General features: G+C 35.6%; 1 protein-coding gene and 1 pseudogene across 1 annotated transcript in view; one reads left to right on the top strand and one right to left on the bottom strand.

Moving 5' to 3' along the window:
• The window catches only part of ARHGAP42 (Rho GTPase activating protein 42), a 252004-nt gene that overhangs the window by 91628 nt on the left and 142870 nt on the right, over positions 1 to 17506 (top strand). The window contains exon 3 of the mRNA XM_019741698.2: positions 4989 to 5050. Within this exon, the coding sequence (XP_019597257.1) occupies positions 4989 to 5050 (62 nt within the window). The remainder of the gene's footprint in view (positions 1 to 4988; positions 5051 to 17506) is intronic.
• On the bottom strand, positions 9229 to 9755 carry LOC109452615 (large ribosomal subunit protein eL21; annotated as a pseudogene).

Raw genomic sequence — 17506 nt, 5'->3', positions numbered from 1 at the left:
CTATCTCACGTGCTCCTTTCCCCTATTCTCTCAGTTGTTAAAACTTAATTTTGCCAAAATCTATTTTTAATGTTTGTATTACAGTGACTTTGTACATATTACTCACAACTCAGCTATTTCATTTATTTTGATAGTGTTACTTGTGTATAACTTTGGTTTCCCAGGAGTTAATAATTGCCTTTGAATTTCCTTATAAAAAAGGAGTATAAACATTTCATTACATTGACACATCAGGATATTGATCAGTTCTGTTTTCCTTTTTCGGCGGACATTTCCTGGAGCCCCTTACCTATTGCTCCAGTTTAGGTAAGATCCTCTCTGGACCAGTTGCACAACTGTTGTACTGGAATACATGTATCTATCTGGGTTGTCCTAAGAATTCCATTTGCTGCTTTTCTATATTGGACCTCCTGTTTCTAGAGTCTGTATCTTCTTCTCTTGGTTTAGTCCCATGTTTTGTCAGAGTGTGTCATCTAGTAGCTTCCGATAAAAGGAAGCATAGGACTGTGAGGGTTTTTTGTTGTTTTTCTTTTATTAAAATGTTTGGGAGAATTGAGTTAGAAATCTGGAGTTAAAGTGCTTCTTACACAGACTTTTGACTGCTCTTTCTATTTATATTTCCTCTTATTTTCTCACCTTTAGGATTACCTGCTGCCTCCAATTCCTGTAACCCAAACTGATTTATCTCTTGGCTTCTTTCTCTGTAGACATAGTCACATTGCCTCCGACCATCCAACGTTTTGTTGACACTTTTTTTTTTTGACACCCAGAGAGAACTTCAGTGGTAGTAGATGGCTGCCAGAAAGATGATGGAATGCATTCTTTACTGAAAATACAGAACCTTAATATGCTATTATACACTCCAGTTAAAATCTATATGTTTGTAAAAGTTTTTCTGTTCAACTTCTTGTTGTCAAAACTGGATTGCTGCATGAATACTACTGACTCACATTTTCAACAAGTGTGTGCTCATGGTAAATGTAGTTTAATATTTTAACTTAAATAATAGCTCGCTTCTATTGAACACTTGGTATTTGCCTGGCATCAGGATAAATACTTACCTACATAATCTTAAAATCTGCAAATCACCTAGTAAGGTAAATAATACTGCCTCTATTTTAATGATGAGAAAGACTGATGTTCCAATGTGTGAGGTAATTTAGACAAGTTTACACAACTAGTGCTATTCTCACTCTGGCTTGTCTGGTCCCCAAACTTGTCTTTTCTTTTCACTGTCCCACAGTATCTCTTTTGAGTAACGGGACTTAGAAAACTGCTTCTGATCTCTCCCTTTTGATGGCTGCTAACCCTTACAAGAAAAAATGAGAATACTTGGTTGTGTTTCTGGTGACTTATTTTGAGATTCTGGGTGGAGGCTGGAAGTCTTGAGACAGAACTATTAGGAGATTATATGTGTGTGTGTGTGTGTGTGTGTGTGTGTGTGTGTGTGTGTATGCAAGTGAATATATGTATGTATATAGTTATCATATATATAATGTTTATGTTTTTATACTTGATCTTAGCCAAAAGGCTAGAAGCGATTTTATATATCTGATACATATTATCTGATATATATTTATTTATTCACTTCCTATACATGTTTCTTCCAACACCTGGAAGACTATCTGATAACTTTTCTGTTTTCAGACTTCCCCAAATGTTACCCTTCCTTTTAGCATAAGACTCTGTAAATAATAGTTTTATTTTCTAGAACATGTGATATTATTTCAGTTATTGTTGCTGATATGATCAGACCATAATTGGTCCCCTGCTGACACACTAGAATAGATCCCTAATGCCTCAAGTATTTTGAGCACTGGTAGTAAAGATTCTGACAATGAAGTGTGTTTTTTGAGCATAGCTTCTTCATTAAAAAACATACCATGGAGAAAAGACAGCCTCTTCAATAAATGGTGCTGGGAGAATTGGATAACCATGTGCAAAAGAATGAAACTGGACTGCTATTTGTCACCATGTACCAAAATTAATTCAAAACGGATCAAAGACTTAAGCATAAGACCTGACAGAATAAACTGCATAGAAGAAAACATAGGTACTAAACTTATGGACGTTGGGTTCAAAGAGCATTTTATGAATTTGACCCCAAAGGCAATGGAAGTAAAAGCTAAAATAAACGAATGGGACTATATGAAACTTAAAAGCTTCTGCACAGCAAAAGAAACCATCGACAAAATAAAGAGGCCACCAACTGAATGGGAGAAGATTTTCGCAAATAGTGCCTCTGATAAGGGGCTAATATCCAGAATATACAAGGAACTCATGCAACTCAACAACAAAAAAACAAACAACCCAATTGAAAAATGAGCAGAGGACCTGAAGAGACATTTCTCCAAAGAGGACATGCAAATGGCAAATAGACATATGAAAAAATGCTCCACATCACTAATCATCAGAGAAATGCAAATCAAAACCACAATGAGATATCACCTCACCCCAGTCAGAATGGCTATCATCAACAAGACAAATAGTAACAAGTGTTGGAGAGGCTGTGGAGAAAAAGGAACCCTCATACACTGTTGGTGGGAATGCAGACTGGTGCAGCCGTTATGGAAGGCAGTGTGGAGGTTCCTCAAAAAATTATGAATAGAATTGCTATATGACCCAGCAATCCCTCTCCTGGGTATCTACCCAAAAAATCTGAAAACATCTATAGATAAGGACACGTGTGCTCCAATGTTCATTGCAGCTTTGTTTACGGTGGCCAAGACATGGAAACAACCAAAATGTCCTTCGATAGATGAATGGATAAAGAAGTTGTTGTATATATACACAATGGACTACTATTCGGCGGTAAGAAAAGATGATATAGGAACATTTGTGACAACATGGATGGATCTTGAGAATGTAATGCTGAGCGAAATAAGTCAGACAGAAAAAGCAGAGAACCATGTGATTTCACTGATATGTGGTATATAAACCAAAAATAACAAAAGAACAAGACAAAGAAATGAGAAACAGAAACTCATAGACACAGACAATAGTTTAGTGGTTACCAGAGGGTAAGGGGGGTGAGGGGTGGGAGATGAGGGTAAGGGGGATCAAATATATGGTGATGGAAGGAGAACTGACTCTGGGTGGTGAACACACAATGGGATTTATAGATGATGTAATACAGAATTGTACACCTGAAATCTATGTAATTTTACTAACAATTGTCACCCCAATAAATTTAAAAAGTAAATTAAAAAAACAAAAAACAAAACAAAAACCAACCAACCAAACAAAAACTGCGTTGTATTGCACCACTGATAAGAGTTATTTTTGAAGAAATTAAAACTTCTAAAAAAAAAGTTATCTTTACTCTAAGTCCTGTAATGTGTTTATCAGATTAATCTGAGTCTCCTAGGTAATCCTTTGATTTCTGTTTTGGTAACTGTGAATAAAACCCAATGTGAAGTAATCATAGGGGTAGCATTTCAAACCAGCTTAATTTAGTGTAAGCCTAGCAGTTCTTAAAAGAGGGAGAGAAAATCCTAGATTGGAATTTTAAATTCTTGAAAAGAAAACGTTTTTTTTCTCTTCCTTAATAAGTTCTGTTGATGTGACTTGATTTGTTTTCTTCACTTACTTGTAAGCCTGTATTGTAGGTTTTATGCTGGATTTACTAGACTTCTGGTCTCACAGAATGTTTTCAGTGTTACTGTGAGTGAAGCAAGGGGAGGAGGGAGCCTAAAGAGTAAGGGCATAGAAGGGAGGTTTCAATGCTTAAACAAAAACAAATTTTGCATTCATCTTGTTTGTTTTGTTACTGTGTTTCCCCGAAAATAAGATCTAGCCAGACAATCAGCTTTAATGGGTCTTTTGGAGCAAAAATTTATATAAGACCCAGTATTATATTATGTCATATTATATTATATTAGACCGGGTCTTCTAGTAAAATAAGACTGGGTATTACATTATATTATGTTATATTAGACTTGATCTTATAGTAAAATAAGACCAGGTCTTCTGTTAATCTTTGCTCCAAAAGACGCATTAGAGCTGATTGTCTGGCTAGGTCTTATTTTCAGGGAAACAGGGTAGTATTGTAACAAAACATCTCAACTTTAGTTAATAATTCATATTAAGTATAAGGTACACAAATTGATGTGAATGAATTACTTTTTTACAATCACCATTTGGGACTAAGCATTTTTAAAGAATATGCTACTGTTAAGTCCCTATTTATTTTTGGTTTGTTCTTTCAGTGTTCCTGAATATTTGGTATTTTCCCCAACCCATGGCAATATAGGTTCACAGTTTTCTAATGTGGTGCTTCTCAACTGTAATATGCAAACTTGGGGATCTTGTTAACATACAGGTTCTGGGATGGGGCCTGAGAGTCTGTATTTCTAACAAGTTCGCAGAATGCTGTTGCTGGTGGTCATCCCACCACACTAACAATGAGCTGAAGTATCTCGGATATGGGAGGAATACAAAATCTGTTTCTTCAGTATCTATAACTGTTGAACTTCTACAAAGAAGTCAGTGGGAGAGACCTTGCATCATTGGCTGTTACTCAGTACATCTAAATAGGACTGGATTTAGTGCTTCTTACACATTTTTTTTTTTTTTTTTTGCTTCTTACAGATTTAATATATTTTTAATTATTTGTAGTATTTGGTTTATATTTTTCATTGTTTGTAGTATTCGGTTTAGAAGTGATTCCAATACTGTACTTTTATTTGTTAATGTGTATTTATAGATATATATTATATATGTAAACTATTCCTCTAGTGTCTTTGAAAAAAAGAATTGCACACTTGACCCATGCTTAACTTCAAATTACAGCACACAGACATCTCTTATCTATAGCTGTTAGTCATTGAGATCCTAATGTATTTACTGTTTTATGCTTATATAAACATAAAACCACAGGATATATACAAATTTATAACTAGCTGCATTGTAATGTTTATTCCTGTGCAAGTGGATACTAGCATTAAAAAGAGATTAATGCTTCTTTTTAAAATTTATCTTCTAAATAGCTCAATCACTAAAAGAATTTGCAAGACTACTCATCACAGTAGAAGAAGAAAGGAGAAGACTGGTAAGTCCATTACTCATTTTTTAAGAATAATGCTTTGTTTGGATAAAATAAAAGAAAAAATAGACTTTCTGAACTATACTTAGCCATATGAGAGCTTATAATTTGATACATGTACTAAATGTTATAGAAAAAAAATCTGATTATCAAATATTACTAATAAGAAAAGCCATTTCTGTTTATTTCATTTGTTCAGCAGATGTAAATTACATTCATTTTGCTTTCCAGTTAGTGTTTCTGAGAATTAAAAATATTGAACAAATTTCCGTTAAGAAACCCATTCTAATTGAGTCACTTCTAAATAACCTTAATGTTCTAATAAAGATACACTACAAGTATTAAAGATGCTTCATGGAACGAGCAACTAATTTTGCCAAGGTATTAGGAGGACACTTTTTTGAAGGGCACATTTGAGTAGGGTCTTGAAGGCTGGGAGAGTTTTGCGGGGCTTCGAAGACTGGCAAAAACATTCTAGGTTGATGGATTACTTTATGTAACAGTATCAATGCTCAATTAGTAATGAATTTATCCATTCACAAATATAATTTTGTGCCCATTGTTGAAATTTCTGTGAAGGCCCCTGTCTATGACCCAGTGTTCTCATTTGTACATGGGAAACATAGTAGGGTGTACCCCACAGAATTGTTGTAAAGCATTTGTAGCAGCACCTGGCACATGATAAATGTTGGTGGTGATAAAGATATTGATTGTCAGTTGAGGGTTATAGGCTTGTTTAAAATGTCATCTTTGCTATCACTTACTTCACCCATCCTGTTGGGGAATTATATATACACGTAAATAAATGTGAGTGTGGAGTAAATGTGCTAGAAAACGCAGCACAGTTTGGTGTCATTTTGCTAAAGAGATGAGGGAGAGCAATTTGAGGAAAGGACCTTTAAGGTGGCCTGACTCGGGGGAAGCATTGCCTGAGCCAGGCCAGAATCACACAACTAGGAGGCGGCAGTCGTATAAATGAGTCTGAGCAGAGGTACAAGGTAGGAGAAAGTACTATATACTATGTCTGACAATTAAGTTCACAAACTTGTTGCAATGATATTGCTAACCTTTTTTGATATCAGAGGGATTATGCATTATGAATTTGTACAACAGGACAAACAGTTCACCAAGTTTACTATTTGGAAGTGCTGAAAAGGCTGCATGAAAAAGTTAGACGACCTGAAATTTTTGCCAACAATTCATGGCTCTTGAATCACAACAATGCACTAGCTCACGTGGCACTGTCTGTGAGGGAGTTTTTAGCCAGTAAACAAATAATTGTGTTGGAACACCCTCCCTACTCACCTGATCTGGCTCCCAATGACTTCTTTCTTTACCAGAAGATAAAGGAAATATTGAAAGGGAGGCATTTTGATGACATTCAGGACATCAAGGGTAATACGACGACAGCTCTGATGGCCATTCTAGAAAAGAGTTCTAAAATTGCTTTGGAGGGTGGATTAGGGGCTGGTGTCAGTGCACAGCTTCCCAAGGGGAGTGCTTCGAAGGTGACAATAGTGATATTCAGCAATGAGGTTTGTAGCACTTTTTCTAGGATGAGTTTGCGAACTTAATTGTCCGACGTTGTATATTTGTAGAATAAGGCAATGGTTCTTAGATGGTATTAGTAGAAGATTGATTGCTGGTTTGGGCCATATGCAGGGTTTAAGAGCTGGACTAAGAAGTTGTGTTTGTTATAGGCAGTGGGGAAAATTGCTAGAAGTTTTTGAATAGAAAATGAGAGGATCAATATGGGATTTAGGAAAGATTAATTTGGTGGCCATGCTAAGAAAGAGATATGGTGGGGAAGAAAAACTGGGGAGAGAGGTGACCATATTTTCTTAGGAAACAACAGCCTACTATGCGGTCTAGTCCCAGTATCAGAGAGAAAGCCATACAATGGGATCTGTACTAGATATATAAAAGCTATTATGGGAAATGGACCCATTCTGGGGAGGTCAGAGAAAACTTTTCTGTGGAGGTGACCTTGGCATCTGTAGGCTAAAGAGGACACTTTTAAGTGTATTACACATCATCCTCACTTCAGCTCTCTGAGGTTACACAATCAAAGTCGTATTCCAAGTTCCATGGGGGAGATGTGGGTAGTATGTGCCCTTATGGCCCAGGAGAGGACCTGATGACAAATATGATGGAAGGGTAGTTACAGGTATGTGAAAATAAAGAGTTGGAAACGGCATGGAAGCCAGGGGAATGTATATGGTTCCAGGTTGAGTGAGGTTGTGATTCAAATCTTGTGGAAATAATTCAGAAGAGTGATAAGCCAACTAGCCTGGGTTATAATTTTAGAAAATGTACTAGTTTGAAGAATATGGGAAAGTGTGTTGGAGGAGAAAAAATAGCTAAGGCAATGTTTTTATAGCAGCAAGGAGTCCTGTAGGCACCAGGGGAAATGCTCTTTCTTTGCGTTGGGAGAAAAGGAAGAGAGGATTGGTTACAACATAGAACTTTGCACAGTAAATGGGTTGGTTGGACAGGTGGATAATAGACTGTTAGGAAGACATGGTCATCTGCTGTGAAAGGAGTTTGTAGAAATAGTTTAGAACAGCCAGGAGCAGGTTATACAAGAGAAAAGGGACTGCTTGTTAGTGATAAAGAACCATTCAAGTTAGGCATTATAAAAATGTTAAGAAAAGATGAATTCCCATGCTTTCATAGATTTTTCTAGTAATACCCAGAGCTTTTCACTATGAGCAGTAAGAATAGGTGGGAGGACAGATTTAAGTTGGTGGTTGGTACAGAAGACCTGGTGCTGGATTAAAGGGACATGAATTTGTGTAATATGAAAAGGGTTCCTGATTGAGTATAGTGATAACTGAGACAGGAGGGTAACTGACATCCTTAGAAAGCAGAGAGGGCAAGCATGATTACTTACTTATGTTGAAGGATCACTAGGGACAAAGATGTTAAGAGAGGACACAGAAGTTGTTCAGGAGTGGGAGTTGAAAAATACTGAACTTGTCAACGGAGCTGCTCCAGATAGTGAAGTTCAGATGTGGCTGAGCAGGAAGTCAGGCTTTAGGAATCGAGAAGGCTGAGCTCAGAAGTTTGGATATTTTGTGAGCAGGATCTTGAGATATCCAATATGGTGACAGGATAAAAGACAAAAACCAAGGAGAGGCAATGGCTGAGAATGGGGTTGAGTGTCTTATAAACAGTGGAGATGGAGAGTGGACCACCAACTCTTAGCGTTTCAAAGATCATTATTTCTGCCTCAGCCATGCTTCTCATGTTGAGGCAAGGAGGAAATTCTGCATTCAGGAGTGAAGTCATATTGTATGGGTTTTGATTCCTTTTTCTGTCATTTCAGAGGTCTGAAATAAAGAAAGCAAATAATGAAAAATCTCTGTAGATAAAAGCCTAATGGATTGTATTCCCACAAAGATTCTGTAAAAGTAATTATTAAACACATATCTAAATATTGCAGTGATTCATCAACACTTCTAGTCATTTGATGTTACTACAACTGAAAGTATAACTGGTAGTAGATTTTGGGCAAAGCTATGCTAAAGAATTTGTGTTTTAAAAATTAGTGCTTTATTTAGGAAGTGGAATATTTTAAGTATACATACTAAGAATGTGCAAAGGAGTTCTGTAATTCATTATGCTATTTAATCATTCTATGTTTTTAGGTGATAAATCATGATTATTATATACCATGTATCCCCGAAAATAAGACCTACCCAGACAATCAGCTCTAATATGTCTTTTGGAGCAAAAATTAATATAAGACCCGGTCTTAGTTTACTATAAGACTGGGTCATATATAATATAATATAATATAATATAATATAATATAATATAATATAATATGAACCCCGTTTCATTTTACTATAATGTAAGACCAGGTCTAATATTATTTTTATTTTATTATTTTTAGAAATGGGACCTTCTCTTCACTTTTTATTAACTTTATGTATGTTTTTTTTTAATTCTACTAGGGGCCAACTAAAAATACATAGTTTTAGTGCAACAAAAAGGTGACTCTGAGAAAGTAATAGGAAATACATGTTTCAGAAACTTTTAAGGATAGAATTTATATTTCTTACTGGACAAACCATTTTCCATGATACAGCATTTTCCAAGATGGTGATTGACATCTGCCAACATGTGGCTACACCAGAATAGCCTTTTTAACAGTACAGAGGTCTTTTATATTTTTACACTTATTGTGCCATGGATTCATAGGGAACGGGTTCCAGCAGCTCAGGCTCCTTTCCGTTGGTTCTCACAGACTGTGCTTCTCTGGGTGGAGCAGGCTGGCGCTTCAGCTGAACCCAGGTACCTTTCTCTTTGGCTTCCTTCATTTTTGATCATTTTCCTTTGCAGATTTCAGGAAGCTTATAGGCTCTGAGTGTGCTTAATATGCACATTACGTACATTAATTTTCTTGGCAAGAATCTTGCCCTTAACTTGTTTGTTTACAACAGTGCCAACCGCATGCTGGGTAACACTGTAGACTCTTCCAGTTTTGCCATGGTAACGTGTAGAGGGCATTCCTTTGTGAACAGTGCCCATTCACTTGATGTCTACAGTATCACCTTTCTTGTAGATTCACATGTATGTATGTGGCCAAAGAAACAACTCCATGCTTTCTAAAAGGCCTAAAGAACACAGAGCGGGGGCCTCTCCTCTTTCCTCTGTGTTGGTCATTTTGGCAAATTACTGGAAGATGGCGGTTCCGCCAGATCATTTTTTTAACAACACAAAAATAAGAAATAATTTAATAGCCCTTTGTAATAGCCCTAGTAAAATGTTTATTACTTACAGTCAGGATATGACATTGACTAGTGACATAGGCTTTTTTCTTTTTTTAAATGCATCTTTATTGGAAATGTTAGACCTTTTCCCCATAGAATGCAGCACCTAAATGATTTTGGTTAGAGATGTCTTAGTTCAGGTGCCCTGGTGGAAAGACTGAGACTGTCTCCAATGCAAAGAGGGATTAATAAGCTATATAAACTCTGTGGTGAGGTCTCTTCTGTTTCCATACCACCACAGGGACAACTCTTATTTTATTTCAGATCACAGCTGACATGGCTGAGCAAATGCTACCATTTTATCACAGGCTAGTAAAAATTAATTGAACAAATACAAACGTATCAAGAGAGAACCCTTGAGGGAAGCATGAAATGCTCAGTTGAGGTCTTCTGGCAGAGATCTTTGTCACTTTTTCTTTGTTACTTGTATTGGAATATTGAGTTTGTTTCTCTTATTTCCAGGCCATTGGACTTGACATTTCCTCTCTTGACTCCCTGGAAACATACTCCACTCTCCATTCCTCCCTTATCAGTTCTCTCCCTCTTGTTCCCTGTTTTCCAGTCCCAGGGCGTTTGTTTCTCCTAATGTCACTACGAGCTTCTTTTGGACTTAAATCTCTGCGTTTGTTGTTTCCTCTGCCTTGAACACCCTGATCCATACCCTGTCATAGGCTCCATCTTGTCTTTCAGACTTCAGTCCTTATGTCACCTGTGGGGGCCTGCATTTTCCATACAGGCTAAATTAGTCCCCCTTAATCTTTATATATTGTGAATGAAATTCCTGCTAATGAAGCTTGCATTCTTTTTGGGAAAAACAGACATTAAACAAATTATATCTGATGGTGGTAAGTTCTAAAAAGAAAAATAATGCATCTCATAGAAGATATTTCCATTTATTGAGATGAAGAAAGAGATGGGGGAAAAATATTTAGATTTTGAATACTTAGCTGCCTACAGGATATCTAAGTAGCCTCATCTAGGGAACAGCTGGATATATGGGTTTGGAGTTCAGGGGAGCAGATAGTCCTAGAGATAAAAATTTAGAAGTTCTCAACCTCTAGAGGGTATTTAAAGCTATGGGAATGTATGAGATCACCCAGTCTGTGAGTGTGTAGATAGGTGGGAAGACTGAGCCCTGAGGTGCAGAGTCCAGAGTTTGGTCAGATGAGGTAAAATCAACAAAGGACATTTAGATCAGTTGGAGAATCAGAAGATAGCTGTTTGGATAGTTTACTCGAAGTCCCATTTACTCACTTGGCCATAGTAGGGAGGTAGTACAGTAATAAATAGAAACTTATATGATGTGGACTCGGTAGCTGCAGAGTTCTTCAAGACGGAGGGTCCAGCTTACCTGATCTGCTCCTCCTCTACCCCTGCCTGGAGGCCCCTCACTTTCTCAGTACTCTGAATTCCTAGCCTTGACAACTGTGTGTGGCAATGTAGTGTTTTTGTTTTCCTCTTAATTATGTCTTTACCACCAATTGAAGAAGCCTCAACTTCAGAATATTTTAGCTTATGTTTAGCTTGATGAATTTATGCAGATGGACTTATAATTTTCATTTTGATTAATATAAGAAACTTTTTTAACCATCATCATTCACAACATGTGACATTCACATTTGACCTTTGACTTCTGTAAGTGTACACATTTTCTATAGGTTTCCCAGGATTTATGTTCTTTCTATTCAGTCCCCAGATTAGTCTTTTTTATCCTTGGGTAATGAAAGTATTTTCCTAAAGTGGGCTAGGTGTCTGGGTATTACTTTGGAACAAAAAAATCATGAGAGACTGGGAAAGGAAACTTATAACCTTAATATTCACTTTTTTTTATAAAAGTATTAAAACCTCTATTTTCCTTTCTTATACTTTTTTTTAAAGCATAAGCAGTCCTACATAAGGGTTAATAAGGGATAGAATCAAAATTGTTACATCTTTATAAAAGGAAAACTGTCAGAAACTTAAGTTACTTGGTTATCAATACAAGATTTTGAGCTCTTACGAGTCTCAAGAGATTTTTAAAAATATATCTGTGATGCACAGTACATTAGACACTAGTCATCTGTGGCTATTGAGCACCTGCAATTTGTTAGAAATATAATGTATGTCACATAAGCACGATTGGAAGCACTACCATAAATGATAACAACAGCTGACCTTTAGCGTTTCAAGGTACCAGGCAATGCTACAGTAATTGCTTTATATTTTCAACTAATTTAATCTGCACTACAGGCTTCTGAGATGCATGTTATTAATACACCCATTTTAAAAAGCAGCAAACTCAGAGGCATATAGCTAATAAGTAGTACGTGAGGGTTTAAAAAACCCAGGATGTTGGGCTGCAAAGCCTTCACATAATCCATCATGTTACGAACTAAGACTGTTTTACTTACAAATTGCATAATAGCAAACATATATTGTTAATATAGTAAGTGAGATGCTCTATTAAGTGCTTTAGGTGTATTTCAATATCTTAGAAAAATTCGGGAAGATCACAGGCATTATAAGTGTTGAAATTAGCTTAATTTTTAAATCCTGTATCATATTTAAACAGGCACATAATTTAGCAAAACATTAATCAATCAGTCCATTGACAATTCCCACATCAAATTTTGGCATGTGAGAGCCAAACATGTTCAGTAAACCTATTTTAAGTCTTTCGTCCCTCCTCTTTGAACCAAGGATTCATGAAATTGGAGAATATTTTAAATGTTGAGAAAATTGCATGTCCTGTCTCCCTTGATGAAGGAGTTTCTTTGTTTAATCTCTGCCATACATTTTTTCATTACATAATGCCATCAGTAGGTGATACTGATTAATTTGAGCTTCTGGCATTGATGCTGTTATATACCTAAGTCCAATTATCTGTGAAGTAATCCAGTTTGTTTTCCTGTCTCAGGTAAATGAAGCGTGATATGTTAACATTTGACCTGCATAAGTATGGGTTATATTTCTGGTATGTTTTAGGTTAACTTCTATTAGAAACAAACTTTACGTGTGCTGGCCTACATGCCAACATTATTTTGGTATAGTGATTTCATCTGAAATTAAGAAAAAATAAACCATCTCAATGTTCTCTATGTACAAAGTTCCGATTTTCACATTTATTGAATTGTAGAGGCTTCCCATGATTTCCCTGGTTTCCAATTATCTGGTGAAGTAGTATTAAGGTAGAATTGAGAGGTTGCAGATCACACAATTCATCATGGCTGCACCCCTAGTGGATTTTATTTTTTATTGGTAATAGTCCTAGTACTTACTTGTGTTTTTTAAGCATGCAAAGTACCTTTATATACATTTTTCTTTGATCCTTAAAACAATCTTAAAATAGACTGTAAATGAATTACTCAAGTTAAGTGACAGCCCAAGATGTAGGACTCAGTGTCAGGTCTTTGGGCTAGACTTTCAGGTCTTCCCTTTTTTATTTAAATTTTAAAAACCCTGAGGATACAGAGGCCTGATCTCTTTCTTTCCTATTCATTTTTCTTTTCTTTCTTTTTTTTTTTTTTTTGTATATATTAGGTGTTCAGAAAACCATCTTGGTTGTCCAAAATTTAGTATAGTATTTAGTAGCACATACAGGAAAAGCAGAGGTGGTTGTTGAGAGTTATCACAGCGTCCTATTTACTGTTTCCCAGACTTAAATCTTTGTGGTTAAGTCTAATAGGTAAATAAGTTTTCTTTGAGTAAAATTCATTAATGTAGTGTGAAAGACTTGAATAGGGAAATCGCTAGCAATTCAGAAGACACTTCAGTGTCATCATGTTTATGAAATTTTGTCTTTTGATTCTATAACTGGAAAAGGACCCTTAATAACAACTAGAAATGTGTCAAAATTCTAAAATTATCTCAGAATAGATATGATGTAGTGGTCAGACAGTGAAGTCTATCTATCTTGGCAGTTTGGCTTTTAGTCATTTTGCGAAATGACATACTCTGGGGTAGAAGCTTGTTAACACTTCTACCCCAGAGTATAAGAAAGGGGAATAAAAGAGATGAAACTGAAACTCGATTGTCATACTTATTAGCTCTTGCAAAAGAATACTTGGAAAGAAGCTTGCACTTTCCTTGGTAAAATTGTTTGTGTGCTGTTGGAAGTTCTGCTGTCATGGCTAGCTCTCAGCAGAGGGAACTGAATCAGCACTAATTTTAAAAATATATTTGTCTTTTGGTATACCAGTTTTCTTAACATTTGGGCATGATTTTTCTTTTTGGTAATTGACGTCACTCTCACAGCTGGTATTTCATGGGTATATATCAAATTGCTAGACTTAGAGATTTAAAAATGAGTATATGAATAAGCATCCAATCTTTATATTTTCCTGTTTCCCAGGATCCTTTTATTTTCTTTAACATTAACCTTGAGTGTATGGAAAGATTTAAAGGGAGCTTTTCCATTGCATAGTGCTATTTTAAAAGCAGTCAATTTATAGGAATAAAGAACTTTCACATTATTTTGATTTTTTTTTTTTTTTTTCTGTCCAGATATAAACTGTATTGAAAATGTCCTTTTCAGTTTGCTATTGGGCAATAATCTTTGGCTGTTAAGGTTTTGGCTGCTTCTGGCTGGGGATATTCACAGGAGCAGCAGTAGCTTACTACTAAACATAGGACCTGTGCTTCCCTCTCTTTCCTCCCATCTCTAGTTATTTTATCTTGTTGCCTTTGCCATTTATTCCAGGTGTATAGGCTTTACTTTGGAGTCTTAAAATTGTACATTATATTGAAATCTTTCCATTTTTACCTTTGTGCTTTCGAATATACATTTGACATTTTTCACTGGTATGGTTGAGGACGTACTAGTCTTTACTACATTATTTATAAACTTGTGCGTTGATTTTTTTTTTTTTTGTGTGTGTGGGTTTTTTGTTTTTGTTTTTTATTGTAAGCACAAATGCTTTGATAGTCTAAAAGGTAAATCTATATAAAGACATTGAATAACCATCCCCCAAAAGTTTTTAAGACCTAGAAGGGACACTCAATTTTAAAGGGCGGAGAAAATAAAACTAAGTAGACATAAAGTAGACTAGAAAAACAGCAGTAAAAGTTGTTATGAAGGGAGATTTAAAATAATATAATAAAGCATGGGTGGTTGGGAAACAGCTGATCAACCAAATATGCAGAAATAAGAAGTTGAGACATTCTTCAGTGAGCAAAAGCTTTTTGTCTTTGTTTATGATTGAACCATAGCATTAATGTTCATGCACTGCTGAAGAAATTGCAGATTTAATTACTATCAAGATAGGGGAATTAAAGATTTTTCAATTAAACTTTTTTTATTTTGAGAATTATAAATTCACAAACAATTTAAGGACTAAGACAGAGAAATCCTGTGTAATATTTACCCAATTTTTCCAAATGGTAACATTTTATAACATAGTGTAATAGCTTATTATCTTTTACTTTAGTTATAATACTAATTAAAAATAACAAATTATTTATAAACTTGCTTTTTGTCCTGGAGTCAAAATTCATGATTTCAAGACAAAAGTGTGACTCCTTAGTGGATTCTTACCAAGATGCCTTGTGTTATTTCACCATGCGATTTGTTAGTTGGGTTTTACTCGGGACATTTATTTGCAAGGCAAACAGAAAATTGTTTGAGAAGACAATGAGGCATCTCGTTGATCTGTTGGAAGGGCCATTCTGCTTGTGGGATGCAGGAACAGCCAGAATCCTGAACTCGGAGGCCTCTAAGAGGCTCTTTGTCTCTACCTTTCATTTCCTTATCAGCTTCGTTCTCTTAGTTGGCTTCTTCCACTTGGTGAGTCATAAACACTCTCACCATGCCTGACAGAAATTGTTTCTGGAGAGGACCTGTCTAGTTTCCCATGGTGAACTTAAACAAACAAAAAACTTTATATGGCTCTGATTGACCTAGCCAAAGTCACAAGACCCGTGGCCAATCACCCAAGGCCAACGGGACAAAGTATGTTGCATGTGTTTCTCTGAATGTCAGCACTTTTTTCAGGAACAAGGGGGTATTGTGATTTGGATAATCACCCAACTCTTGTCTATTACAGAGTAGTAATGGTCTTAGAAATTTCCAGTAAACATTGTCATTTGAACAGAATACTATTCTGTCTGAAATTTTGCAGGAGTTAGAAAACATTATATTCATTCATCCAAACATTAGAAACATTCACTTTACAAAAATGAGAACTCAGGCAAGGATGTGCACTATTATTGCTTGAATTCAATATTGTTTTGGAGGGTCCCTGGTCTGTGGAGTAAAATAAAACCAAAGATGTAAAAGATCTAAGACTTAATTTTGTTTCTCCTATATAAAATCCTAAATAACCTACAGAGAATTTATTAGAAATAATGAGTCTAGCCAGGTTTGATATAAATAAATAAATAAATTTATGGATACCACCTCAAAAATTGTAACAAAAGAATTAGATACTTAAGAATAAATAACTCAAAAAAGGATGTGCAGGACTTTTATGTGTGAAACTATAATGCTTTAAGATATTGAAGGAGAACTAAATAGGAAAACAACACAGTGAGTCAGTTAAAAAGAATGATTTAACCAACATTCTTCTTTTCCCTCAACTATACTAGACAAGAAAATTTACTATAAAGATCCAGCTTAAAACAATTTGATTAACTTCTTACTAATGCAGTGGTAAACCACAGACTGGTCCTGAAGATAGTATGTTTCCCCTTTTCACTTGGAAAATACGGTTACTCTGTGAAGACCTTACTTGAACCATATTTCCATACTTCTTGCCAAACCTTTTGGATCTTTAACATAGTTTAAACAGAAACATTGCTGTTTGAAAAAACTGATGCACTCTTCATGTGTATAACTATATCTAACAACCTTGGTGGCAGAAAAGTGCTCTACATAGTAATTACTGTATTTCTATTTAAGTCTCATGGCAAAATAAATTATCCCCACTGATCTGAGACTTTTAATTCTGCTCACTTTATTTTTCACCCACAGTATAATTTCTGCTCGTCACACATAACAGAACACTATTTAAGGGATGCAAATAAAATGAATTTTCCATAGTCAGCATGAAACCAGAATACAAAGTTGGGAAAGTCTTGATTCCAATTAATTGTTGACATCAAATGAAGCACTAAGCTCCTTGGGATTTGGTTTTCTTTCTTTTTTCTTTTTCTTTTTCTTTTTTTATAAATGAAGAGTGTTCTGTGTTTCCCAGCTATAAAATGGAAACCACCAGCAATGTGTTAGATATTAAGTATTATGTGAATGAACATCTTACATTTTAGTAGTTCCATATTTATTTTAATGTGTTTTGGATAAAGAACAACTCCATATTTCACAGAAATTATTGCTTTGCAGGAAGCTTAGTTATAGAAATGGGTCAATATGTAAGGAAAAATGTAGGAAAGATATGGTCAAAATCATGGAAATGGTATGTTAGTGACTGACGTTTGGTAATCCATGGAGTAGGTGATATGTGTGCTTTAAATGCCTCTGATTTTGATTGGCTTCTGTGACTGTATACTTCACTGGACATTGCCAACGCCTAGCCTCCAGGCTCACCGCCTCATTTATGGATCTTACAGTAAAATGGTAACTATTCCCAGAAGTTATCTGATTTCACTTCAGTTTCTTATGAGGGAATAAATCTTTATGTAGCAAAAATATTAATAGTTAGGTTAAACCAGATTCTTCTTTCATTTTATGCTGAAAGATCAAAGCTGTCAATTG

This window comes from Rhinolophus sinicus, linkage group LG06 (assembly GCF_036562045.2).
Source record: "Rhinolophus sinicus isolate RSC01 linkage group LG06, ASM3656204v1, whole genome shotgun sequence".
Classification (NCBI taxonomy): domain Eukaryota; kingdom Metazoa; phylum Chordata; class Mammalia; order Chiroptera; family Rhinolophidae; genus Rhinolophus; species Rhinolophus sinicus.
Note: the sequence above shows the minus strand (reverse complement) of the source record. Positions and strands in the feature narration are given on the sequence as shown.